Source organism: Citrus clementina, unplaced genomic scaffold (assembly GCF_000493195.1).
Source record: "Citrus clementina cultivar Clemenules unplaced genomic scaffold, Citrus_clementina_v1.0 scaffold_1, whole genome shotgun sequence".
In the NCBI taxonomy this organism is placed as follows: domain Eukaryota; kingdom Viridiplantae; phylum Streptophyta; class Magnoliopsida; order Sapindales; family Rutaceae; genus Citrus; species Citrus x clementina.
In genome coordinates this window covers 22,867,732-22,891,957 of record NW_006263303.1, presented here as the reverse complement: position 1 = coordinate 22,891,957, position 24,226 = coordinate 22,867,732, and the positions used below count along the sequence as shown (strand labels likewise).

General features: G+C 34.7%; 4 protein-coding genes across 7 annotated transcripts; all 4 read left to right on the top strand.

The window, feature by feature from the left end:
* Positions 1–1,718: 1,718 nt before the first annotated feature.
* LOC18054361 (serine/threonine-protein phosphatase PP-X isozyme 2) lies at positions 1,719–6,633 on the top strand. Its single transcript, XM_006452409.2, has 8 exons — positions 1,719–2,021; positions 3,005–3,157; positions 4,192–4,254; positions 4,334–4,419; positions 5,103–5,178; positions 5,257–5,525; positions 5,607–5,685; positions 6,153–6,633. The coding sequence occupies exons 1-8, from the start codon at positions 1,881–1,883 to the stop codon at positions 6,201–6,203; spliced, it is 918 nt and encodes a 305-aa protein (XP_006452472.1). The 5' UTR covers positions 1,719–1,880; the 3' UTR covers positions 6,204–6,633.
* A 1,008-nt stretch (positions 6,634–7,641) lies between these two features.
* On the top strand, positions 7,642–10,491 carry LOC18054360 (putative BPI/LBP family protein At1g04970). Of its 3 annotated transcripts, none has more exons than XR_002904001.1 (6): positions 7,642–8,237; positions 8,627–8,766; positions 8,858–9,209; positions 9,540–9,788; positions 9,940–10,040; positions 10,189–10,277. XR_002904001.1 is itself a non-coding variant. In XM_006452404.2 (6 exons), exons 1-6 carry the CDS (start codon positions 7,812–7,814, stop codon positions 10,363–10,365), a joined length of 1,470 nt encoding a protein of 489 aa, XP_006452467.1. In that variant the 5' UTR covers positions 7,642–7,811; the 3' UTR covers positions 10,366–10,491. The 3 variants fall into 3 exon arrangements, 2 of the variants coding, with proteins under 2 accessions (XP_006452467.1, XP_024034142.1); XM_006452404.2 differs by having other exon boundaries at positions 9,915–10,040; positions 10,189–10,491; XM_024178374.1 differs by lacking the exon at positions 10,189–10,277 and having other exon boundaries at positions 9,890–10,034.
* An 881-nt stretch (positions 10,492–11,372) lies between these two features.
* LOC18054359 lies at positions 11,373–16,389 on the top strand. Its single transcript, XM_024178373.1, has 6 exons — positions 11,373–11,927; positions 13,230–13,614; positions 13,834–15,122; positions 15,242–15,355; positions 15,626–15,780; positions 16,089–16,389. The coding sequence occupies exons 1-6, from the start codon at positions 11,478–11,480 to the stop codon at positions 16,135–16,137; spliced, it is 2,442 nt and encodes an 813-aa protein (XP_024034141.1). The 5' UTR covers positions 11,373–11,477; the 3' UTR covers positions 16,138–16,389.
* A 4,713-nt stretch (positions 16,390–21,102) lies between these two features.
* On the top strand, positions 21,103–23,923 carry LOC18054358 (indole-3-acetate O-methyltransferase 1). Of its 2 annotated transcripts, XM_024178303.1 has the most exons (5): positions 21,103–21,184; positions 21,247–21,423; positions 21,519–21,935; positions 22,641–22,916; positions 23,570–23,923. In XM_024178303.1, the coding sequence occupies exons 2-5, from the start codon at positions 21,307–21,309 to the stop codon at positions 23,921–23,923; spliced, it is 1,164 nt and encodes a 387-aa protein (XP_024034071.1). In that variant the 5' UTR covers positions 21,103–21,184; positions 21,247–21,306. The 2 variants fall into 2 exon arrangements, with proteins under 2 accessions (XP_024034071.1, XP_006452465.1); XM_006452402.2 differs by having other exon boundaries at positions 21,103–21,423.
* The last annotated feature ends 303 nt before the right edge of the window (positions 23,924–24,226 follow it).

Below are 24,226 nucleotides of genomic sequence, written 5' to 3'. Positions count from 1 at the left end.
AAATTATTAAAAAGAAATATATTATGGCTTAGTTTGATTTAAAAAAGTCAATAAAGTAAAACCTCTATAATTTAATACTCGATAAATTAATAACCTCAAGTATATAATAATTTTTTGTAGACCCAATTCGGCCAAAAGGTTAAGTTAATAATTTCGATAAATTAATAAAATAATAAATTTTCTGAAAAATTATTTACAATTATGGTCCCATTCATATCATAAATTAATAATTTGCTAAAATTACAAATATAATTGTTATAATATTTTAGTAAATAAAAGATGATTCTAATTTTTTTTCTAGAAATTTAAATATAATTGGATCTTATCTCTAATTCTGTTTATTGTTTTTAAAAGTTTTGGGTTCAATTTTTTATGTTAATTTAATTTATATTTAGTGAACTAATTCATTTTTTATTGATTATATTAGTAAAATATAATCAATTTTTAGTTGATTACAATGTATGTTCATTGAGTTGTACATACACTCTATAAATGAATATATTATTAATTTATCCATTAATTACTACCTCTTTAAATGAATAGGCTTTATATAGCTCTGACATTATCAATTTGAGTAATGATATAGTAACAAACTTTGTACAAATTTATTTTGTACAAACTGATGTAGCGTTAATGCATTGATTGAATTAAATATTTCTTGGGCCACATGATTTATTTATATTATTTTATATTTTTATTCAACCAATGAATTAATGTTACATCAATTTGTACAAGAGTTTGTGACTATATCATTATAACATTGTCACTTAAATACTCTGATGCAATGTATTTTGTTTTGTAATATATTGAAATTTATATTTTTCGGTCTTTTAGCTTGTTCCTTACTTCATAAAGTAATATATTCTTTTATTGGAAGAGGAAAATTGTCACTAGTATTAGAAAGTTATAAAATGATATAGTAACAGTTAACAACATTTTCATAATTTAATGGTTTATTTCTTTCATAATCATACTTGTTATTCCCCTTTTTATTAAATCAAATTATTTAAAATATATCACATTCTCTATAACTAAAGTAAAAAAAAAATTCATAAATAATTTATTTATTGTAAAATTTTAATAGTTGATATTACAAGTTTATTTGTTGTATTCTTGTCCTTTTTTTTTAAATATATGTATTTTATTAAGAGTTTTGATGTGCTACTCTACACACACACACAGAGTTTCACATGTACCGTCATTCACACAAATATTTATCATAAATTTATAAATAAGCTTGAGTAATAAAAAGCCCTAGGCCTGCCTCTATTTATGAAAAAAAATATAATTATGTTTTTATTAAAATATTAAGATTATAATAAAAATTTTAAAAAGATGTGGTGACTTATTTAATAAGTTACTCATAAAAAAAATTCCCTTTCTACTTCTAAGGATTAGTATCAAAATAAAAAAAATTATAAAATAAATAATTTTAAAAAATTTATTAAATAATATTTATCTCAAAACTTATTAAATAAGTAGTTTATAATATTTCAACCTCAACCTCGAACAACCGCAAACGGGTCTTGCGAATTCATTTTGAGGGTACCGTGGTAATTTTCAATTGATCTCGGGTTAGTCACGAAGTTTTAAGTTTGTGGTGGACATTTTATTTTAAACCCATCCAGAAAGTGGCCACTTTCACAAATTACTGCACAGATAACCCCAGATAAGCTCGCACATTTAAGATTAATATTATTAAGTCTATTATGCACATAAACTCAGTTAGTGGTGAAGAAAAGTTTGTAGATGCAGAAGGATTCATTCATTCACGCAGAGTAGGTGACAGAGAGACACAAGCCGCGGCTCAAAATCGGGCGAGCATCAGTTAGGTTAGAGGAACTCAAGTGAAGTGAAGTGAAGGGAAGATAAAAAAAGAGATGTCGGATTTAGATAGGCAAATAGAGCAGCTGAAGAAATGCGAGCCGTTGAAAGAGTCGGAGGTTAAAGCCCTTTGTCTCAAAGCCATGGAAATCCTCGTCGAAGAAAGCAACGTTCAACGTGTTGACGCCCCTGTCACTGTATTTTTTTCCCCCGTTTTGATACTATTTTCCGTATCTATATTAGAATATATGTTTGTGACTTGTGTGTGTCTGAATGTTATATATTGTTGTGATTAAATTAATAGGATAAAATTTATTCTGATTTTTTTTTTGTTTGGTTTTTGGTTCTGGGTTTAATTTGGATTTAGGATTTGCTTTTGAGCTGTGCGATGTTTCTCTCCTTTATTTTTATTTACGCAAATTATTACCAAAAGAAAATTGATGGGTCTGCTTGTGTATAACTAATAAGACGTGGTGGGTGATAGCTAATTTAGCTGGTAAAACCTCTGGGGTTGTGAATGTTGGTGTGGGATTCGAGGGGATTTAATTTCCAAAATGCTATGCTTAAAATATAAAGCAAAAGAGGGGAAAAAAAGCCTTAATAAGGTGTGATATATTGGAGAATGAAATAGATGGTCTGAATTTTGAGTTAATTGGACGTAAATTGTTATGTCAAAAGAGTTATGTATTGAAATATAGGAAGATTATCGGATTTGATTGAAAGATGTTTCTTAATTGGAGATTTTAGTAGGCATGGATCTGCATTACATTATGACTTTGGGGTTATGCATTGAATTTCATAGTATGGCCTGGATTAAGTGAAATGCTGCTATTGAAAGTGTTTTCTTCCTTGGTTTTGAACGGTTAAATGTCTATTAATCTTTTTAAAAGCCATTGTAGCAACTACACTAGTGTTTATAAATGTTTATGCTGCTAATTAACATTTGTTTAGAAGCTAAGTTTACAAATATAGAGTTAGAGAATGCACAGCGCATCCAAGTGTAAGTTACCAACGACCACAAACATGAAATTCTTCTAGGTAGATTTTGGTGACGAAAATAATTAAATAAAGACTGTTGTCTATTTGGTATGGTTAACCATCTAGGTAATTGGGTTGAGCTTCAGTATGATCTTAGTTTCGAAGAAGGATGCTAATGTTTTTTGGCTGTTCTATTGCACAGATATGCGGTGACATCCATGGGCAGTTCTATGACATGAAAGAGCTTTTTAAAGTAGGAGGTGACTGCCCAAAGACAAATTATTTGTTTCTTGGAGATTTTGTTGACAGAGGATTTTACTCCGTCGAGACGTTTCTACTTCTGCTTGCCCTTAAGGTAACAGTAATACACAATTCTCTTTTGAAAAGTTTGGTTGGCTTGTTGGTCTGATGAACCAGACCATTTTTTATTTTGCTTTTGCTTCGGATTTATCCAATTTGCTCCCACTCTGATATTTTCATATAAATATCACGTGTTGGATTTTAAAGCATACCCGTATTTTGTTTTGTTTTAAGGGGAAAAAAGTTGAAAATAAAAGTTGCATGCATCTAATAAAAAACTCACTACCGTACTCTTGCAATTTGCTGAAGCAAGGGGTGCTACATCTAAACAACATGCTGGTGGATGAACTCTTACTAGAAATCTCACTTTTCAGATTCCATTGTGGAAGACACCATTTTTTCTGAAGATGCCATGCTTTATCTGATCCATGCATGATATCATACTATTTGGTGGATTTTGTGCTGATGGTAAACTTTCTTTTAAATTACGATAAGAAATGCTTATGGAATGTCATGGCTATTTCAAAAGCCTATCTTGTTTTTCTGGACTTCTGGGGATATAAAGGAGACCAAGAGTTGGCATCAAGTTGATTCCAAAATTAGTTCCTGCATGCTGATCCCGAAATTAGTTAATGGGATTTAGTTGGGTTGAATATCAGGAAAGTGTTGATTGATTTAATCGGAGGAGATGCCATACAGGCAGTTCTAGTTAAAATGCTTTTTGGACTAGGACTGTTAAATGGAAATCTTCATAATCCCAATGCTATAGCTTTCTATTCTATCTTCATAAGCCCCTCTGTGGGTCTAACTTGTTGTAGCTGAAGCTAAAGGACCATGCCCCTTTCATATATGCTAAACTACTATATGATCATCCTCATCTTACCATTCTACATCAAGTAGGCTTCATAATCTGCTACTGTTTAGGGTTGTTCAGCAACACTTTTCTCGACTGTGCCTTGTTCATTTGACTTTTCACCGTCAGTTAGAAAACATTGATAGGTCATGCTTATCCGATTACTTGAATCTACCCTTTGAAGTCTTCCCTAGAGATTCTATTGCATTTTCAACTAATAATGTGTGTATTATCAGGTGAGATATCCAGATCGGATAACACTCATTAGAGGGAACCATGAAAGTCGTCAGATCACACAGGTGAGGCCTCTATAATTGACGTGTCCTTTTTCAACTCATTATTTGTCCAGAATATTCATTTTTTGTCTTTTCTTAACAGGTATATGGATTCTATGATGAATGCCTACGTAAATATGGCTCTGTGAATGTTTGGAGATATTGCACCGATATTTTTGATTATTTAAGGTTTGTGAATTTCCATTAGAAAAACACTGGATACTGTATTTTGGAAATTAAGGGAGTTTTAAGAACCACAGAATTGTAAAAGTTGCACAAGTATTGGAGGGTCTCATATAGTGCCAGTTGAATGGTTTGATTTTTCATTCAATCAGATGGTTGTAATTATCAAATTTTATTTGGTACTTGCACCCAAGAGAGTCATAAGTTGGAGCTACTTTATGACATTTTGGTGTCATGGGAAATTTCACCATTATGTTATTGATATTTGAATACCCTTTTATCTGCCTCTATGTTTAGAGCTCATGTTTATTTCCTTTATCATTTGGCATTCATAATTATTGCAGTTGATATGTTACAATCGTTATTATCGAGTTGAACAGGTGCCCTGGTTTTGTGTTTTGTTATATTTTGGTGTGTTTGGAAGCAATTGCTAGTTTCTGTATTAAATCTTTTTGTCTATATTTCTCCATATGTTCTTCCTGTATTATTAGTTCCCTGAACTCTCTTCTTTGAAGTCATTATAACAGGATTGACTAATTTACTAGTTTTTCCTTCACTAAATTGAGATTATACTCTAGTGGCCATTTGCAGCCATTTCTTTATGTTTACGTTACTTCTGGATCAAACTACGTTCAGTGATTAATGTTTTCCTTTTACTATTTCTACTGAAGTTTATTCTTTTATTGTAGTTTGTCTGCTCTCATAGAGAACAAGATTTTTAGTGTCCATGGTGGTCTCTCTCCTGCCATCTCAACATTGGATCAGGTTCATGAAGCCATCCTTATAGTATTAGAAAACCCTGAAGATATTATAGGACACTTTTAACATGACCCCTTTTCGCAGATTCGAACAATTGATCGTAAACAAGAAGTACCTCATGATGGTGCCATGTGTGACCTTCTGTGGTCAGATCCTGAAGATATCGTAGATGGTTGGGGATTGAGTCCCCGTGGCGCTGGTTTCCTATTTGGTGGCAGTGTTGTCACTTCTTTCAACCACTCAAACAACATTGACTACATATGTCGTGCTCATCAGTTGGTAATGGAAGGATATAAATGGATGTTCAACAACCAGATAGTGACAGTCTGGTCAGCTCCAAATTACTGCTATCGGTAAACAATCATCAATTGGAAATTTTCTCCTTTTTCTTCTTTTAGAGGAAATTATTCTCATTGTACTTGGATGTGTTACAGATGTGGCAATGTAGCAGCAATACTTGAACTCGATGAAAATCTTAACAAGCAGTTTCGTGTATTCGATGCTGCCCCACAGGTATGTGCATGTGATATTCTTTTTGTTAATTGCACGATTTGGTTTCTCTTTTGACTAATTATTTGATCATATGCTTCTCATATGAGGGTTACAAAATTTTAGTGACTAAAAGGCGAACCAGTTTTAGCTTACCAAGATGTATTTTTTTCCCTAAAAAGGCTGGGGATGAAGTATCATTTGATTTGATTGCAATGCTCTTACAGTTGGATCGTATAGGAAATCATTTCTCCACCCTTGCATTCTCCAAATTAATCAGTTACAATTCATACAAATCTGAGAGTGTGTTTGGCTGCATATGGAGTGGGGTCATATTTTCCATGTTGCTTTTCTACCTTTTCAAGCAACCCTTTTTTTTTCCCCAAAATAAAAGTTCTTTTTTATTTTTCTGTTCTTTTCCTTTTATAATGCTAGAGTTGTTTCTTAAATTGATTTATATTGATCCACTGAAAGTTAATAATCAAATGCAGGAATCAAGAGGGGCTCCTGCCAAAAAACCTGCACCAGATTACTTTTTATGAGGGTTGAAGTTTTATATTCTTAGAGAATTTGCTTGTATGGGAAAACCAAGATTTGCCGGTACATGGTGATGATCTCGCAATACAAAAAGAACTGGTTGTAGGCTACTCAATGATCAGCTCCTCAAATGAACAGCAAGACTTGTACTTTCCAGTTGTTGATCAGTTTGGATTCTAGGGTTTGCCTGCATCCGCCATTGTTTGATGTTTGCTTGTAGTAGAGTGTGTCAGTATGTAGTATTTGATCTGCAAGTGAATCACGAAATACAGAACACTATTTTTGTTCTCCAAAGAGGAGGAGAAGAGTGAGCGAGAAAGGGGTCTTACCGGAGGAAACTCTGTTTCATCCGTAGATTATGAAAAATGATTTGATGAGGGACTTTGGAGGAATTTTATATCATGATTCTTATAAAAAAGAAAAAAATGGTTCTCTTTTCTATGTTATGCTTATTCCTCGTTGCATGTGAAACACTTGAACACAAGCACTATTGTATGATCGCGAGTGGAGGCATTTTGGCCTTGACTTTGTCATTTCAGTGGCCTCAACCTGAACTCAAACAGTTTGCCCAAAGAGCACTGCCCATAACAAGATGCCTCAGCTGCAAGTTTAACACGTAGATTTTATGTTATTTCACATAGAACTTGAAATTTTCGAAGTCAATTCGTCATTCTGCCGTCTGTAGGAAGATAGTTTGCGGTTTGTGTTGGGAAATAAGACCAGAATTATGCGAATCTTGTACTTGCATTGATGCTAACTTAGGAAATCTATAGAGTCCCACGGATTTGGAGTCGTTTTATAAATTGCTGACATTGATGCACGTGGCACTCCTTGTTGATTAAAATATCTTTCCAGGGTAATTTTTAAAAATCTCTACTGAAATTTGGACTTGTTGTAAGTAGATGGTAAAAATTTATTTATTTATAAAAAAATTTCCTACCGTCAGTTAATTTTAACATTGACCGTTAGTTGACTGTGCAAAGATAATATTACCCTTAACAATAATTTGTAGACAGAAATAACTAAAAAAAAATTAAAATTATTGGCGCAAAAAACACAAACCCTATTTTTTGACAATTTTATCTTTGTCAATTCTAAAAATTTATAATATCATTATAACTATTTTATTTTTAAGTTTTTAATTTTATCTTTTTTATCAGAATTTTAAAAAAATATTAATAATTTAAAAAGGATTTTTTAAATTTTAAATTTTATTTTTTTTAGGAACTTTAAAAAAATATCAATAATTTAAAGAGGATAAAATAGTTAATAATTTTAATTTTTTTTTAGTTATTTCCATCTACAAACTATTATTAAGGGTAATATTATCTTTATACAGTCAACTAACGGTTAATGTTAAAATTAATTGATGGTAGAAAATTTTTTACAAATAAATAAATTCTCGTTATCTACTTGCAACAAGTCCAAACCTCAGGAGAGATTTTTAAAAATTACCCTATCTTCCAACGTTCGATGGAGTGAAATGATGAACAAAACTACAAAACTTGAATCAACAAACTTTCTTGTTCCCAAACCAATAATTGTACAAGCCATCAGTATCCAAAGAAAAGAGTTTCTACTGAAGAATTCTCTGAGTCAAAGCCTAAGCTCTAATGGGTTGCTTCATAAAATTCTCGTCGCCAGCTATTTTGTTCATGTTCTTATCGTTACTGCTGATTCCTACTAGTGCCCATGTCCAAGTCAATGAAGGAGGATACATCTCTGCTGTTATATCCAAAAAGGGTCTTGATTTTTTCAAAAATTATCTGATAAACCAGGCTACTTCCTCTATAATTCCACTCGAGCTGCCAGATATCGAGAAGTCCAAGAAAATTCCACTAATTGGGAAAGTTCACATGGCTCTATCCAATATTATAATCTACAGTGTTGGGATTGATTCTTCATATGTTGAAACAGGAGACACAGATTTACTGCTAGCTGTTTCCGGCGCTACCGCAGATTGCGGCATGAATTGGGAGTACTCTTATGGTTCTTGGTTGCTGCCAACCATTTCTGATTCTGGAGCTGCTACTGTTCTGGTATCAAACTAGAATCCTTGCCCTTTTACTTTATGAGAATTTATTTTATAAATTATCGAAAATTATACCGGATTAGTCATATATCCTTTTGGGTATGTTTGTAATTGCTGTGCTGGTGTGCTTTATTTTGAAAGTAAAAAGCAACTATTGTGTATTGAATGAAAGTCACAGCACCTCGACCCCAAAAATATCCTAAGTTTCAATTTGATTAAGCGTCTGAAGACTGTAACTAGATGTCGAAGTGATATGTCTCTTGGAATGAAATAGAACTTCAACCAAAGTAGATGCTTTGGTATCCCCCCTTTTTTTTTTAACCACGTGTTTGTGGTTTAGATCGTCTCTTTTTCCTTTTATCAAGCTGATGATGAGATCAACAAAATTTCTTCAAGGTTGAAGGACTGGAAGTGGGGCTAACTGTATCTTTGAAGGAACAAGGAGGGATAGTTAAGGTTATTCTCGTAGACTGTGGAAGTCATGTGAGAGATATCTCTATAAAGGTGGATGGCGGAGCATCCTGGCTTTATCAAGCGTATGCAATCCCCTCACACCCCTTTTTTTTTTGGGTCAGATACTAGTTTGTTGAATTGATGAATTTATTCTATTAAGCCTGATATCTCCAGGTTGTTTGAAGCATTTGAAGGCAAAATAAAGTCTGCAGTCGAAAGTGCTGTCACGAAAAAAATAAGTGAACTGATAACAAAGCTGGATTCTATATTTCAATCACTTCCAAAGCAAATCCCAGTTAGTGATATCGCTTCAATGAATACTAGTTTTGTGAGAAGTCCTGTATTGAGTGATTCTTCTGTTGAAGTTGAAATCAATGGTTTATTTACTGCAAGTAGTGGCACTTCAATGTTGAACTATTACCACAAAGGATTTGAGTCTTCTGCTTCCTGCAGTAGTCCAGCTAAGATGATCGGAATTCAATTGAATGAAAATGTTTTCAGCTCAGGTGCACTGGTCTACTTCAATGTAAGTTCATTCTTTGTTAAACTTTGAGTTTTCACATGATTAAACAACTCTTTTACCAGGATAAGCCTGGCGAAGAAAAATAACGTTATGTAATCTTGTCTGGCTTGTATATCTGGGAGTCTGGGACAGTGTTCTTTTTATGGCTTCAGCTTGGCTTGTGCTAGACCTGGATGGGCATTGCTCTATTTTGGGTGAGGGCTAGGTTACCTATGAAAGGGTTTTGCGCCCAATTACTGAACTGATCTTGGTCTAGCTGAAACTGCACAACTTTATCACTGGGCCCTTAAATTCTTCTTTTTATTAATTATTTTTCTTTGTTTTCCATTTCAGGCAAATCGTCTGCACTGGATCATAGATGACATACCAGAGAAGTCTGTTCTCAACACTTCCGGATGGAGGCACATTATACCTCAACTCTACACGCAGTACCCAAATGATGGCATGAATCTATATATATCCGTAACAAGTCCTCCAAAGATACATGTTTCAGAGCATGACATAGGTGGCACCATTGACTTAGATATGACAATCAATGTTCTGGACTCCAGTGAAGTTATACCTGTTGCATGCATCTCATTGGTGAGCTTAATTGAAAATCTATCAGCTGCACACAACATACAGCCATTTACGAACTTCATTCATTTTCTTTTTGACCCACTCACTTGCGTGTATTGTGCTAGCTGAGAGCCTGGTGCTTTGGCACAGGTAATAAACACTTCTTGTTTTCCAGAAATCAAAGGAGATAACCTGGCCGGTGTCATTAGATTAAACGACTTTAAAGCATCTTTGACGTGGAGCAGGATCGGCAATCTTAACATGCACATATTCCAGGTATATCTAGTTGAGTTTCATCATTTCAATATGCGTTGTTACATAGATCTGTGCTGAGTCTCAGCATAGTAATATTAATGCAGCTATTGTTTCATCTTCCACTAATTGGCTATTCATCATCTGATATTGTTTGAAAATGTGCTTGCAGTCCATGATGTCCACTATTCTCAAGACTGGCTTCTTGCCATACATAAACGCACATCTCAGAAGAGGATTTCCTTTGCCACTTCCTTCTGGTTTTACACTTGAGAATGCTGAAATTTTCTGCACCAATTCCTGGGTGGTTGTTTGCAGTGATCTGGCAGCCTTAAGCTTGACAAAATAAAATGATCTTTACAAATGTAGCTGTAAGTTAAGAAGCTAAATAGAAGTGAAGATGTATCACTGTTGATTACTTGATTGTTGTATCAATTGCCAAAATGCATTATAGAATTTGATCAATTTCCATGTACATACTGCCTTATGTAGAAAAGGATGACCCGCAGCAAGATTAATTTAAATAGAAAACTAGCATATGTCGAGTAATTATTTAGGGAAAGGGACGTAAGCCCTTATGTCCTAAGGTTTGATTAAAAGACATACGAACCCTCATCCGTTAATTCATCCATTATATTTCGCAATTAATTGAATTCCTTACCCTTTCTTTGTTAAAATGAAAAATGCACCCTCTTTGTAGCAGTAGTACAGTTGATAGAGTGACGACGAATATCATAAACAAAAACATTTGCAAAATTTGTGTAATACGCCAACAACTTTAGATTTAAATTATAAAATGTGCTGCAAATATTGTATAATAATTAATAAAGATAATTATTTTGTGGTGAATTGGATAAGGATTTAATTCCTTCAACCTCAATAATGAAGTGTACGTCTCCGTATCTTAAAAAAAAAAAAAAATTAGTGTGAGAGATAGTTTCAATGAGATCATCCAATTAGATTATGATATTTGCCTTAAAATTTTATTTTCTCTCACTTTGTGGTTGGTCAGTTTTAAAATGTATATGTGTGAGTATCTTGCAATCTTATTACATGAATATGTAAATGATATAATGTGTCTGTCTCATGTAAGATTTTCTTTTATATATTTTTTTTTAACATTGAAGTGAACATTATTATAAGATGAATAAGACTTTTATATCTGTAGTAGTTAGAATGTTAATGATTTAATAATTGACATTTGAAATTTTAATTTATTATTAAATTAAAAATAGTAAGAGCCAAAAAAAAAAAAAAAAACTAAGGAACCCGTCCAACCCCAAAATAAGAACCGGTTCACGAAATAAACCAAGGAAATTGGAAATTCTAAACAAACCCCTCTTTCTCTTTATATTTCTCTCTCTCACTCAGTACCCCGTAACATAACATTATTAACGTCTCTCGTTCAAATCAAGCTCCCGCATAAACGACACCGTTCATGCGCTTAAACTCTGAAACACAATGGATCCAGCGCCAATTACTTCCCCAAACGCAAACGCACCGTTTAATCCCCAGCCAGACGTTTCAATAACAACAAAAACAAACGAGAAAAGGGCGGCAGAAAACGGAGAAGACCCTGAAATGAAGTCCAAGAAAAGAGCTCGAATTGGGGCTGAGGGGAAAGAGGGGAAGCGAGTGGCGGAGATCGTGCTGGTGCTGTCGGCTATGTGGCGGATGAGGGGCGGAGGAGGGAAGGGCCCGACGGAGGTGGAACGGCGGTTGATGGCGGAAGCGAGAGAGAAGTTGGTGGACATGTGCGAGGGCTTGGCGCCTAAGGACATTGTGGCCAGAGACGCAATTGTGGGGCTGATTGAGGATTTGGGCCTTAACGGGAGGGTTAAGGAGCAGAAATTAGGGTTTCGTGGACAGAGGTTGAGTATTAAGGAGAAGGTTGAGCTTAGCAAGAGGAAGGTAACAAAGACGATTTTATTTTATCATATAAAAAAAGAAAAGAAAAGAAAAGACGATTTTATTTCTTTATTTATTTATTTGGAATTTTTAGCTCGTGTTTATTGGTTTAGAATGAATAGTTTGGTTTTTAATTTTGGTCTCCCAAGTAAAATTGAGTGTTTTCTACGAACTTTAGTGGTCGAATTTTCAAAATTAAGTAGTGGGAATAAAGTAAAGGGGTTTTCTTGAACAGGGTTCGATGATTTTCAGGGGATGAGGGATAGCGGTTTGTTTTTTATTTTGATTAATTTGATGTTTAATGTGGCTTTTATGTGTTTGGCAATTGTTGCTAACAGTGAGTTTAGTAATAGAAAGGTAAAGGGTTTTCCTTTTGCAGATTTATGTGGCTTTTGCAGGATTGAAATTGTAGGTTGGTTTAATTTTGTGTTATGCCATTAATTATTATAGGTATTGATCACTATTCTCTATGTGATGTTGTAACAATGTGGAGAGGCAGAGAATAAATTTAACTCCTTTAGATTAATTTTTTTGGTTATTGTGGAGTGGTTTTTTGAGAGTTTATTTTATTTTTATATGAAATTTATGCAATTCCCAGCAGTAATTGAGTTTTTTGCTTAATTTACAGCTGCAATTACTGGGTAGTTTTTTAGCATTTTTTATTATTGATATTTGTTTCATTGAATTTGAAATTCTTCATGCTATATTTTTTGTTAGTGAATATTTTAGGAAGAGCAAACAAGTTGAAGTTGTTTCTTCATTAGAATATATAAGAAACTCAAGTTGAGACGGTTGAGTTGCCCATGGGGAGATGAGGGTTTTGGTTCTGTCGGTTTAGAGGTAGTCAACTAATTTGGATCCATTTGGCATTTTGATTTTGATTGATGTGGATTTTATGTATTAGGTGATTTTACCGATTTGTTTGGTCCATTGAATTTGGTATCATTACTTGATATTAATCTTGTCGTTTTTGTGACTTTAGAGATTGTTATCATGAGATTTGGGATGTCTGGTGTTGTTAAAAGGGCTTAGGAGTTGAAAGAAATTGTATCTGAGATTCTCTTAAATTTCTTGTTAATTGGGACTCAAATTGAGTGAATCTTTGAGACATTGTATTTTCTGCTAGAATAGTAGATCCAACTTGTAGCCCCCCACCCCCCCCAAAAAAAAAGTTTGTAGTTCTGCAGGATCACAATGATTTGCACTAACGTATCTTGAACTGATATTTTCTCCAACTACTTTAACATGCCGTGTAGCACTATATAGTTTGCAAATTGTGATATTTTTCTCTCTTTTTTAACCCAGATGGAAGAACCTAAGAAATTCTCAACACAACCTACTACATATACTTCCAACTCGGTGCAAACAAGTTTTGGCACCGCACCTGAAAACCGTGGGACATCACATACTGTTCGAATGTTTCCATTAGATAAAGTAGGTTCCTCACCAACTCTATCCTCTGGAGGTTTCTCCACTTCATCACCTCCCGTCCATGTTCATGCTACAACTTCTGCATCTCTACCATACCAGTTGCCGAACAATGATGCAAGACCACCCACAGTCTCCACTGGGTTGCCCAGCAGCCATCTAGGAAGGGATTCGTCTTCATTAGCACTGCCAAGGGTGGAGAAACCACAAGTTAAATTGGATGGAGGATCAAATGGGTCTTCTTATGTGTCACAAGTACAAGGTAATCCTTCCCTCTTTTCTCTGGTTTCAAATCATGGGTGTACATGGTAAATGATGTTATCATTTTCACTTTGTGGTCAGTATCGTTCTTTTTCTTAAATAATATACTCAGCTATTTAATGTTATCATATACTTTCCATTAGTATATTTTTGTTTGATATGGAAATATTTTTGCTTCATTTTGATTGTACGATTCATGCCTATGTTATTTCATTTGCAGCAAATGCTTCTGCAAATCATCCATTAGTGAATGCTCCAACTTGGTCTGTACAGCCCCAATCTGCCTCATCGGCTAAAGCTGTACTAGAAAATAAGGTGCCGAATCATATTCCTGTCAAGCTTGAGGGACCTGCAAGAGATCAGAGCTTTAGACCATTCATTTCTCAAACTGGAAATATGCCTAACATGCATCAGCCTTTGCAAGGCACAAATATCGTCCAAGCCCCACAATTTGGCAGCAATCATGGTGAAATTGCTAAAATTGTTCAGAAGTTATTGCATCCGAAGCTTCCGCAGCATCCCACATGGACCCCGCCTTCAAGAGAATACATGAGCAAGGCTTTTACTTGCCAAATATGCAAACTTACTGCGAATGAGGTGGAAACTGTAGTTCTTTGTGATGCTTGTGAGAAAGGATTTCACTTAAAATGTCTGCAAATGAATAATCAGAAAGGAATCCCTAGAGGTGGTGAGTGGCACTGCATGAGTTGCTTGAAATTATCCAATGGAAAGCCCTTGCCCCCTAAATATGGTCGTGTCATGCGAAGCATAAATACATCAAAAATGCCTTCCAACACATCAGTAATTCAGTCTCCTTCAGATAAGAAATTCATATCTGTGGATCAAAAAGTAAATAATCAGCAGAAGATTACAGTGAACGGAAGCTCTGGTGGGTTTGGTGCCCTAGGCAGCAACTCCAATGACTCTGATTTGAAAATTCACAATATAAGAGCAACACAGGGTGGTAGTTTGGTTTCGAGCACAAAGAGTAAGGATCAGGAAACTTGTTCTGGAACTTGCCCAAGTAACGTGACAAAACCTTTGGGGGTCGTTCCTCCTCCTGGTGATTCTCATGGACCGATCCAATCTACTCAAGTATGTGAATCTTCAACACAGTTGGAGAAATTGGCTTCTGAATCAAAATCAGAGCATCCTGCTATCTCATTGGAGACTGTTAGTAATTACTCTGCTGCATCACAGCCTTCACACAATTCACAAGTTGTCCGTACAGATCTGGCTAACAGTGCTGAAGTTTCTTTAAAGAATAGTCATGACAGCAGCTCTACAATAAAGCAAGATGAGGAAGTTGTTGGACGGCTAAACCCTGTTGGAAATTCTGTGATTTCTTCTGATGCTTTGCACAATGTGCAATGGATTGGTGATGTACTTCAAATTGTGGATGGGAAAAAGTTTTACCAGTCTTGTCGCATTGGTGGAGTAACATATAAAGTAAAGGATCATGTTCTTTTGCATTCAAGCAAGGACAAATTGATGCCGTCTAAACTTCAGGCAAGAATAAAATATTGCATGCCCTGGAATTTTTATTACTTGTAATTTTTACCAATATTCTCGTGTGCATATCTTCCATCTTGTTTTCTGATTTGTATGGTTTTTACTGTCTATTGCAGACTATGTGGGAGGATACTGGAACTGGTTCTAAGTGGGTTATGGTCAATAGGTGCTTCTTTCCTGGTGACTTGCCAGAGGCAGTTGGCTGCCCCTGTGCCCCTGAAAGCAATGAGGTGATTTAGTTTCTGAAATGTTTTCTTTTTATGTGAATTACTAGATATATAAGAATAATTTTTAAACTAAACTGACTCTTAGACGGCTTGCCTGATGGTGTACTCTTTTGTGGGGCTGGGGGGGTGGGTGAGATAATAGGAAGGTCATTTACACAGCTTACTTCATTTAATTGAATGTCTACCTCTCCTTTTTCTTGGATTGGAGTCTGAAAATACTTAATTTTAGTTATGCATTGCTAATTTTCATTTTAACTCGCTGTTGATGTGCAGCTCTATGAATCTAATAATGAGAGTTCTGTCATGGCTGGCTTGATTCGAGGTCCATGTGAAGTTCTCCCTCCTGGCAAGTTTAAGGAAGAGAATGAAAGACTAAATCACTTGGGAAATGAGGCAAATAAAGGAAGACATCCAGTGTTCTTGTGCCAGTATGTATTTCTTTTTCTTTCATTCCATACAAATCCTTTACCAACATTGCTGTTTAGAAGATGCATTGCATGCCTTGTTTCTAACTTTTTTACAACCATGGGGAGACATCTTAGATATACAGTCCCTGAGATGGCATAAAAAATGGCTACAGCAGTAATAAAAAGAAACGTGCCTTAGTTTTAATCTATTTGAACATCTTGGGCAATTTTCTCATCAGATTAATTAAACATTGTAATGAAAAAGGAATTCAATTCATGTGTTCTCTTTTTCTGTCTATCTCTGATGGTACAAACTTTTTCTACCGCAGATGGTTTTATGATGAACTCAAAGGTGTTTTTCGGCCAGTTTCCGGTTGATCTGATCAAAACAGATACTGACATATGGGTGCTCCGAGTTTTGATGTATAAAGGAGCGCCAGAACTCTCATCTTGTATCATATGTAGATGGCTTTAGTATTTAGTCTGTAGGATCATCTCAATAGCAATTTGAATTTGCCCCATTTTTGGTGCTTCGCAATTCTTGTTGTATGAAGGCCAAGTAAATTATAAATGTCATATTTCTGCTGTGTTGTATTTTGGATCTTTTTAGTGATTATTATTATTATTATTATTATCCCCTCGCTTGAGGATATCATTCAATAATTACTCAAATTTGATACCATCATAAAAGTTTCTCGGAAGTATTTCAGCAATTCATATTCTGTGATCTTGATGTACTTGAATAAATACTATTCAGCTGATTGTCCTCGATCTAACAACACTCGTATTTATAATAATAATAAGTTGAACCCAGAATTTCAAGCAAATCTGCAATTCCCAATACCATTGAATTTGCAGCTGCTACATCTAGGGAGCTAGTAATAGACAACAATTTAAATTTTTTTTGTTGCTTCTTCTGATCCATTTTTGCATTAATAGTTGCAGTACAATATTTTGGTTGCTTTGCTTCTCTTCTTTGCACTCACTTGTAGGAAAAACCGTAAACTCAGAGAGATATTGCAAATCTCTAGCTAGCTTGCCTTGTGATCCAATTAACCTTTTAGCAATAGAATTATTCCATTTAATTAATAAGTTTTATCTGGAAGAAACCATTAATTTAATCATGCTATTGCTTTAGCTATATCAGAAGAGGCACAGCTAGCAAAAATGTTTATTATTGTGAAATTTTTATTCGTTGAAACTTATTATCTTTGTCGTCACTGCACCCTACCCAGCTTAAGGATTTGCCTGATAAATCCAGAACCAGACCATTACTGCTTCTCAATAATTGCTGGAAGTTTGTTCCTCTCAAGTACTGCAAATTGAAACCATGCTTCGCAGAATCTAGACTTCACATTTGTCAAAAGATGAACCCCATTTTTTTTTTGGCCCCTTTTCAATAATCTAAGGCGACGACTTGCTCATAAGATGTCAGTTCAAAGGATGCATGTGCCACTTCTTATTCGCTAGCTTTATGTCAGCAAATTAATATAAAGTAATCCATTAGCGAGCATTGAAATGGCGAGAACGACTACACTACAGCAATGTCTAGTGCAGCACGCCCACCTACCTCGCTAGTTCTTAGTTGAAAAACTTCCTGTCCCACCTTATTATACATTGTACACATCACTATTAAAATAGAAAAAAATGTGATTAAAAACAAAAAAAGAAAAAAAATAGAAATACGAAGTTTTCAAGAGGGAGTTGGGAGAGTTTAACCAAGCAATTAATATTGCGTGATTGTATATGTTGGTAGCCTCAACGGTAACTGGCAACACTTTCTTTCATTTGATTTTCTGAACTCCTTGCCTCCGAAAATGGACAAGTCCATGTAAGGCAGATCAATCATCAGCCGTCGCTCGTAATGCTGCTGAAACCTGTTTCTTCCCCTTGTTCTGTCACTCCATTGTGCTGAAAAAATAATAATTGCAGCAGGGACATTAATGAGGGTTTTATTATTTACATTAAAAAGGGTAGCTAACATGCAGATGCACCCAAAATGAATCATGGGTTTTAATCCTCTTGAACTCATTTTAGTGCTCTTTTGTTTTTGTAACTTTGGCTCACGTGATCATCTGAAATGAGGTTCAAAATGAAATTGTGGTCCATGGTGAAATGTTGGACAATAGCTTCATGAAACCCTAAGAATTAATTGAATCTACCTATACCTTTTTGACCATTCCACCACGTTCTGTGCTCTACGGATCACTTGTCTCTTTTAACTGGCTAGAAACTTTGTCACGCTTTGTCCAAAATCACAGCAATATAACCATTTCTGACCCATCTAACACCACCAATGCTAAAGCATCTTTCTTGTCCAAGTTTTAAAACATAAGCAAAGAGTCTCACAGAAAAGTTAATAAAGTTTATGCCAATTGCCATGAGCAAACACCCACTATATATAAATATTTCTATTTGAACCCAAAAAAATAAAAGAGTGAAAATGAACGTAATTAATCAGTAGAAGCAAAAACCTAAGTATAGCTGCATAGGGTAGTTAATTAGAAGTTAAACAAATTAAAGCAAAAGCAAAAAGGCAGAAGCACAAGTAGAAGTAGATGATGAAGTAAAATATATTACACGGTCCGGCCTAGATTCACGTGAGCCGGCGACTATCACGGCTAGTTTAAGGCTTTGAGAATATTAATGCTGCAAGAAATATGTTGTAGGTGTGAGGGGGGTCAGTCAAGTACACAAAGATTGATTAGTGGAAAAATAGAGAACAAGATTCCAGGTCTTTAGTTAGTTAATTAGGGTTTAAATTAATAGTTATTAGGGTTACAGTGGTAATGCTCCTGTGAAATTTCTGCCCCTTTTTCACTGCCTGTTGGAGAGCGTGTAAGATAATCATGAAAAATATTGGCGCTTATTTATTCATTTCTTGTTATATGACATAATCTAAATCAATTACTAGTGCATGATTGATTAAACATCATTTGAATGCTAACTCAAAAATATTCTCTAAAAAAGAGGAGGGTTGATTGAACCATTGACCTCATCAATGAGGTAAGAATGCATATGTGAGAACAACTACAATACTAAGGGCCGTTATCAATATATGACTATCAATTAATGTGATGATAGATATGAGTAAAATTATAAACATTTGTGTTTGAATCCATTATTCCCGTATTTTTTTGCTTTTTGATTGGTTTCTTTAACAATTCAAAATTTATTAATAGTAAGGAGCTAGTATTATGAATTATTAAATATTTATATAAAGTATATGGTTGAATCAAACTTCACTCAAAGAGATAGAAACATATTACTTTAAAACAATCAATCTTTTGCTGCCCCCACCCCCCCGCCGAAAAGAAAAGGAAGAAAAAACATGAAATTTACTCGAGGAATCAAGGGTTCACAATCAATAAGAGATCCCAAGCAATTAAGTACTACAAAAAAAAAAATTCAAATCTTGGAAATTTTGGAGAAATTAATTAGGTTAATTTCTTCACAAGAGGAGCGTAAAACGCACGCAATAAAATGCAAGTTGTGGCGGCATTACATTTTTGTCCGAGTATCCAACATCAATCCAACAAAGACTAGTAGTCTAGTTAGTAGTTAAAAGAAGTTAGGTTAAAATCTGAACCTTGATTTCTGGGGTGATGGTTTAATTATTAATTAAATCAGAGAATAATTAATCCTAATCAAGCTTTTAATAGATCCCTCTTTGATTAAATTAGGCCCTAAAGTCCCCTTCCAAAAAAAAAAAGAAAAAAAAAGAATTCACCCATAAAGCCCTCATACAGTTAAAAAAAAATTTACCTTTTATTAAACAATGAAAAAGAAAAAAGCTTGTAGTGCTTTGCATGGCTTACTAAAATTGGTTTAACTGTATAAGCAACGCCTCCTAATCATTCTTTAAACACATAATTATGTGAAATAAATTAATTAACATTATTAAATGCTTTAGGAAACAGAGTGATTGGCATCTTATGCTTAATGGGTTCATTATCATCTTTATACGTATTGCTAAGGAGATAATTACTCAATAATTCTTTGTAATTACTTTATAATATATATATATATATACACACACACACACTCTATGCAGGCGCATGATAATCAGAGGCACATTACATCATAGCTTATAATCCAAAAACTTTTTAGCATGTATGTACTTAGCAATGCCCCAAAGCATGTTAAGGTTTTATTTTTAAATTTTAGAAATTATTAACTAGTAATAGCTTTAAGAAATAGTGATTGTCAACTTATGCTTTTCGGGCTTATTAATTAGGATCTTTATAATTTATATGTATTGTTAAGCAGATAATTAGTCAATAATTTCTTTCTTAATTAGTTTATAATATATTCACTAAATCTAGCTAGCAGCATGCAATAAGAGGCAAATTACATCATAGCTTTAGAGCCCAAAAACCTTTTTGCATGCATGTGCTTACAAATAATGTCTCCAACCATCTTAATTAAGTTTTATTTTTAAATTTAATTTTTTTGTTTTTTTTTTAATTAGTATGTTAACGCCGTTTTGCAATTTTGTTTTCTACTAATTGGAAGCTACATGATAATGCAATTGTATAACAAGAATTGTTGTTGGCTTGTTTTAGGTTATGTTGGGGCCACGGATGTTAACTTTTGCACGCTCTTTCTTGGTAAATTTCATTTACTTTTTAATTTTTTTATAAATACTTCAAAAATAGAATAAGGATCCACGCAATAACATAATTAAGTAGGTTATTTAAAAAATTTCCATATTAACTTAATGAATGATACATTTAGGATATCTATCATTATAAATACTTCAAAAATAGAATAAGGATCAACACAATAACATAATTAAGTAGGTTATTTAAAAAATTTCCATATTAACTTAATGAATGATACATTTAGGATATCTATCATTATAAATACTTCAAAAATAGAATAAGGATCAACACAATAACATAATTAAGTAGGTTATTTAAAAAATTTCCATATTAACTTAATGAATGATACAGTTAGGATATCTATCATTACTCATGTAATATGCATATCATCAAGAATGTTATAAAAATAATAATAAATGAATATATTGTTATTATTAATTCAACTGTCTTTTATGTTTCACAATCTACTATTTTATTCAGGGGAATATTTCCGACAACAGTGAAGTTACATAGAGATCGGAAACATGGAAAATCCGGCGTCAATTTTGGGTACTTTGTTGCTTAATTTGTTGCTGCATGTGAGGTCCATATCTGCACATTTTGAACTTATTTTTACCATATTTGGCTTTCTTTTCTATTTTTAATACATATATATCCTTTTTAATTCTCGTTCGCTCACCAAAATACACAGCCTATATCAAATATCCTCTCATTATATATAGTCTACTTTCCCTAGCCTCCTCCAGTCCAGAAAACCAACCGCCAAAAGCACTTCCTCTCACATTCACCACATCACGCAGAGCAAGAAGCTGCAAAAGCACTTATTGCACTTCCTCTCACATTCGATCACCACATCACGCAGAGCAAGAAGCTGCAAAAGCACTTACTTATTCTTATAGTTCTTGTTACACACACACACACACAGCATACATATAAAGCTTTAATGAAAATGGCTCCCAAAGGAAATGATGTTATTGTTTCAGACAGAAAGCTTGAGATGATACTTAGCATGAAAGGAGGCAACGGTGAAGCCAGCTATGCCAATAACTCTCAAGCCCAGGTTCCTTTTGAATTCCTTTCTAGTTATATTTTCACTCATTTTTAATTTGTTATTTGTGTATTATGCGTAAGTCCTTGATTATATTCGACATGCAGGCAATACATGCTCAATCCATGCTTCATCTACTAAGAGAAACCCTAGACAATATTCAGTTAATGGAGCCACCATCAGAAACCATCCCCTTTGCCTTGGCAGATTTAGGCTGTTCATGCGGCAACAACACTCTGTACATCGTGGACGTGATCATCAAACACATTAGCAAACGTTACGAGGCCTCGGGGTACGAGCCACCGGAGTTCTCAGCTTTCTTCTCCGACCTCCCCAGCAATGACTTCAACACTCTCTTTCAACTCCTGCCTCCCATAGGCAGCAGCATGGAAGAATGCCTGGCTTCCGACACTCACCGGTCTTATTTCGCCGCCGGAGTCCCCGGTTCATTTTACAGGCGCCTTTTTCCGACAAGATCAATCGACTTTTTCCACTCCGCATTCTCCTTGCACTGGCTGTCTCAGGTGATCATTAAATTATTTTTCTTGATAACTTTGGCGTTACCTACGTACATTACATGACTTTTTGTCACGGTTCATAATTATTATATGTTACATTCAAAGTTCTAAGTTTGATATACAAAATAAATAATAATAATAATAATAATAATAATAATAGCAGTAGTAGTAGTTCGTTCCCTAGGCTGATTTTTCGGGTGTAAATTATAATTGTATTAGACAAGAAATTTTTTAGTATTCAAATCAATTAAGAGTCAAAATGAATGATCTCAAACTCTGAATTTGTGCCAGCTTTTAGAAGGTCAAAAAGTTGCAGCATTTAGCAAAATTGTCCTCAATTGGCAGAATTTTACAAGCAGCTGTTTCTCTTTTCAAAATCACTCAAATTACTTTTTGCTTTTGTTCTACAGTAAGAAAATGACAAAATAATAAATAGTAATAATTAAATTCAACTAATAATTTTAGAGATACTTAATTAGATAGACGCCGTTGTGCCTGTAATGTACGTGACAGATTACATATCACTTAATTATCAATTGATATTTAATAGCTCGATTAATAATCAAGTGACATGTGACCCGTCACGTATAATAACCGGCGCACCACATCATTGTTCTATGTTTAGAAGCATTCCTTGGAAAGTGCCTTTTACCGTGACAAAATCAATTTGAGGTTGTACTACACACTAAAGAATAACTTTGCATGAAACAGGTGCCTGAGAGTGCTCTTGATAAGAGATCAATGGCGTACAATAAAGGCAAAGTGTACATACACGGTGCAAATGAGCACACAGCAAATGCATACAAGAAACAATTCCAAACGGACTTGGCAGCATTTCTTGGAGCAAGATCAAAAGAGATGAAAAGATGTGGGTCCATGTTTCTTGTCTGCTTAGGCAGGACTTCAGCGGACCCCACAGACCAAGGTGGGCCTGGGATTCTTTTTGGGACCCACTTTCAGGATGCTTGGAATGATCTTGTCCAAGAGGTAATCATCATCATCATCACAACCACATTTCGATTTTTAAGCTTTTCATCTCATGAGCCTCTGTGTGGGTGATTAGGGCAACTTCTTTTTGGACTTGGGTCTTTGTTTTGCATTTTATTTTTGTTGGCAGACCAAAATGCAATAATAATACACCATGCATAAAGGGTAGCTATGATTAGGTGTGCTTGGGCTCATTAGCCGGTCCTTGTCAGTGATCATGATCAACCCAGATCAATCCTAGCCGTTCGATACACTCCCCGCAGTAGAATCTAGCCGCCCATGTGTCAATCCTCTTGTCGGCAGTATGATAAACACTGCCAAGTCAAGTGGATGTGTGCTAATTTAACTGACCACCGTAGTAAATCAATAGGTTGATGGATGTTGCCCAACACAATCATCATCATATATCATAGCAAGGTTGATCAGATAACGTTGAAATTTATGAGGGCCCAAATTTGTCCTCAAAACAATTGAATTTTAGAGTACATTAACGTATTACCATGTCCCTTAAACAACAACCATAATCAATAATGGTCCATAGATTATGATTAGGTATTCATGGATTTGTTAGCTTTATTCCTTTATCTATTTTGGGCCTTCAGGCTCTTTTAATTGGGCTAGGCACTAACTTCGACATTGCATCAATGTTTTAGGGCCTTATTACTGGTGAAAAACGTGACTCTTTCAACATACCGGTTTATGCATCAAGCTTACAAGAATTCAAGGAGGTGGTTGAAGCTAATGGTTCATTTGTCATCAACAAGCTAGAGGTTTTCAAAGGAGGAAGTCCTCTGGTGGTTAAACAGCCGGACGATGCAGCCGAGGTGGGCCAAGCCCTCGCCAATAGCTGCCGGAGTGTAGCTGGCGTCCTTGTGGATGCCCACATTGGTGATCAGCTGAGTGAAGAGTTGTTTAAACGGGTGGAGCGCCGCGGCAGTTGCTATGCTAAAGAGTTAATAGAGCAACTACAATTTTTCCATATAGTTGCATCCCTTTCTTTTGCTTAAGAAAAAGGGTATCCAACAGGAAAAAAAATAAAATGGAAATAGTCTTTTTTTTTTTTTAATATCCTTATTAAGACTGTATTTTGTGTGTCATTTATGTATGATTATGTAAGTGTGTAGTGACCTTTATACATGTGGGACCTTGAGACTTTGTGTTTTCTTGAATCCAAGCCCATGTAACTTTTTAAGGCCGCTGATTTTAGGTACTTTAAAATTTTGTAATCCCTCACTTTCAGTTATTTAATTTGAAGGAGAAGGGTAAGGTATGATGGTCGTTATTTTAGTTACAAAATGAAAAAAAAAAAA

Excerpts from the sequence above, each read along its gene's own strand:
- LOC18054361 (XM_006452409.2), top strand. The coding sequence starts at position 1,881 with ATGTCGGATTTAGATAGGCAAATAGAGCAGCTGAAGAAATGCGAGCCG. Across the intron at positions 5,179-5,256 it reads CCATCTCAACATTGGATCAG|ATTCGAACAATTGATCGTAA; the intron begins GTTCATGAAGCC and ends CCCTTTTCGCAG. Across the intron at positions 5,686-6,152 it reads TATTCGATGCTGCCCCACAG|GAATCAAGAGGGGCTCCTGC; the intron begins GTATGTGCATGT and ends AATCAAATGCAG.
- LOC18054360 (XM_006452404.2), top strand. The coding sequence starts at position 7,812 with ATGGGTTGCTTCATAAAATTCTCGTCGCCAGCTATTTTGTTCATGTTC. Across the intron at positions 9,789-9,914 it reads CTGTTGCATGCATCTCATTG|GTAATAAACACTTCTTGTTT; the intron begins GTGAGCTTAATT and ends GCTTTGGCACAG. Across the intron at positions 10,041-10,188 it reads TTAACATGCACATATTCCAG|TCCATGATGTCCACTATTCT; the intron begins GTATATCTAGTT and ends ATGTGCTTGCAG.
- LOC18054359 (XM_024178373.1), top strand. The coding sequence starts at position 11,478 with ATGGATCCAGCGCCAATTACTTCCCCAAACGCAAACGCACCGTTTAAT. Across the intron at positions 11,928-13,229 it reads TTGAGCTTAGCAAGAGGAAG|ATGGAAGAACCTAAGAAATT; the intron begins GTAACAAAGACG and ends TTTTTAACCCAG. Across the intron at positions 15,781-16,088 it reads CATCCAGTGTTCTTGTGCCA|ATGGTTTTATGATGAACTCA; the intron begins GTATGTATTTCT and ends TTTCTACCGCAG.
- LOC18054358 (XM_024178303.1), top strand. The coding sequence starts at position 21,307 with ATGAAAATGGCTCCCAAAGGAAATGATGTTATTGTTTCAGACAGAAAG. Across the intron at positions 21,424-21,518 it reads CCAATAACTCTCAAGCCCAG|GCAATACATGCTCAATCCAT; the intron begins GTTCCTTTTGAA and ends TTCGACATGCAG. Across the intron at positions 22,917-23,569 it reads GGAATGATCTTGTCCAAGAG|GGCCTTATTACTGGTGAAAA; the intron begins GTAATCATCATC and ends TCAATGTTTTAG.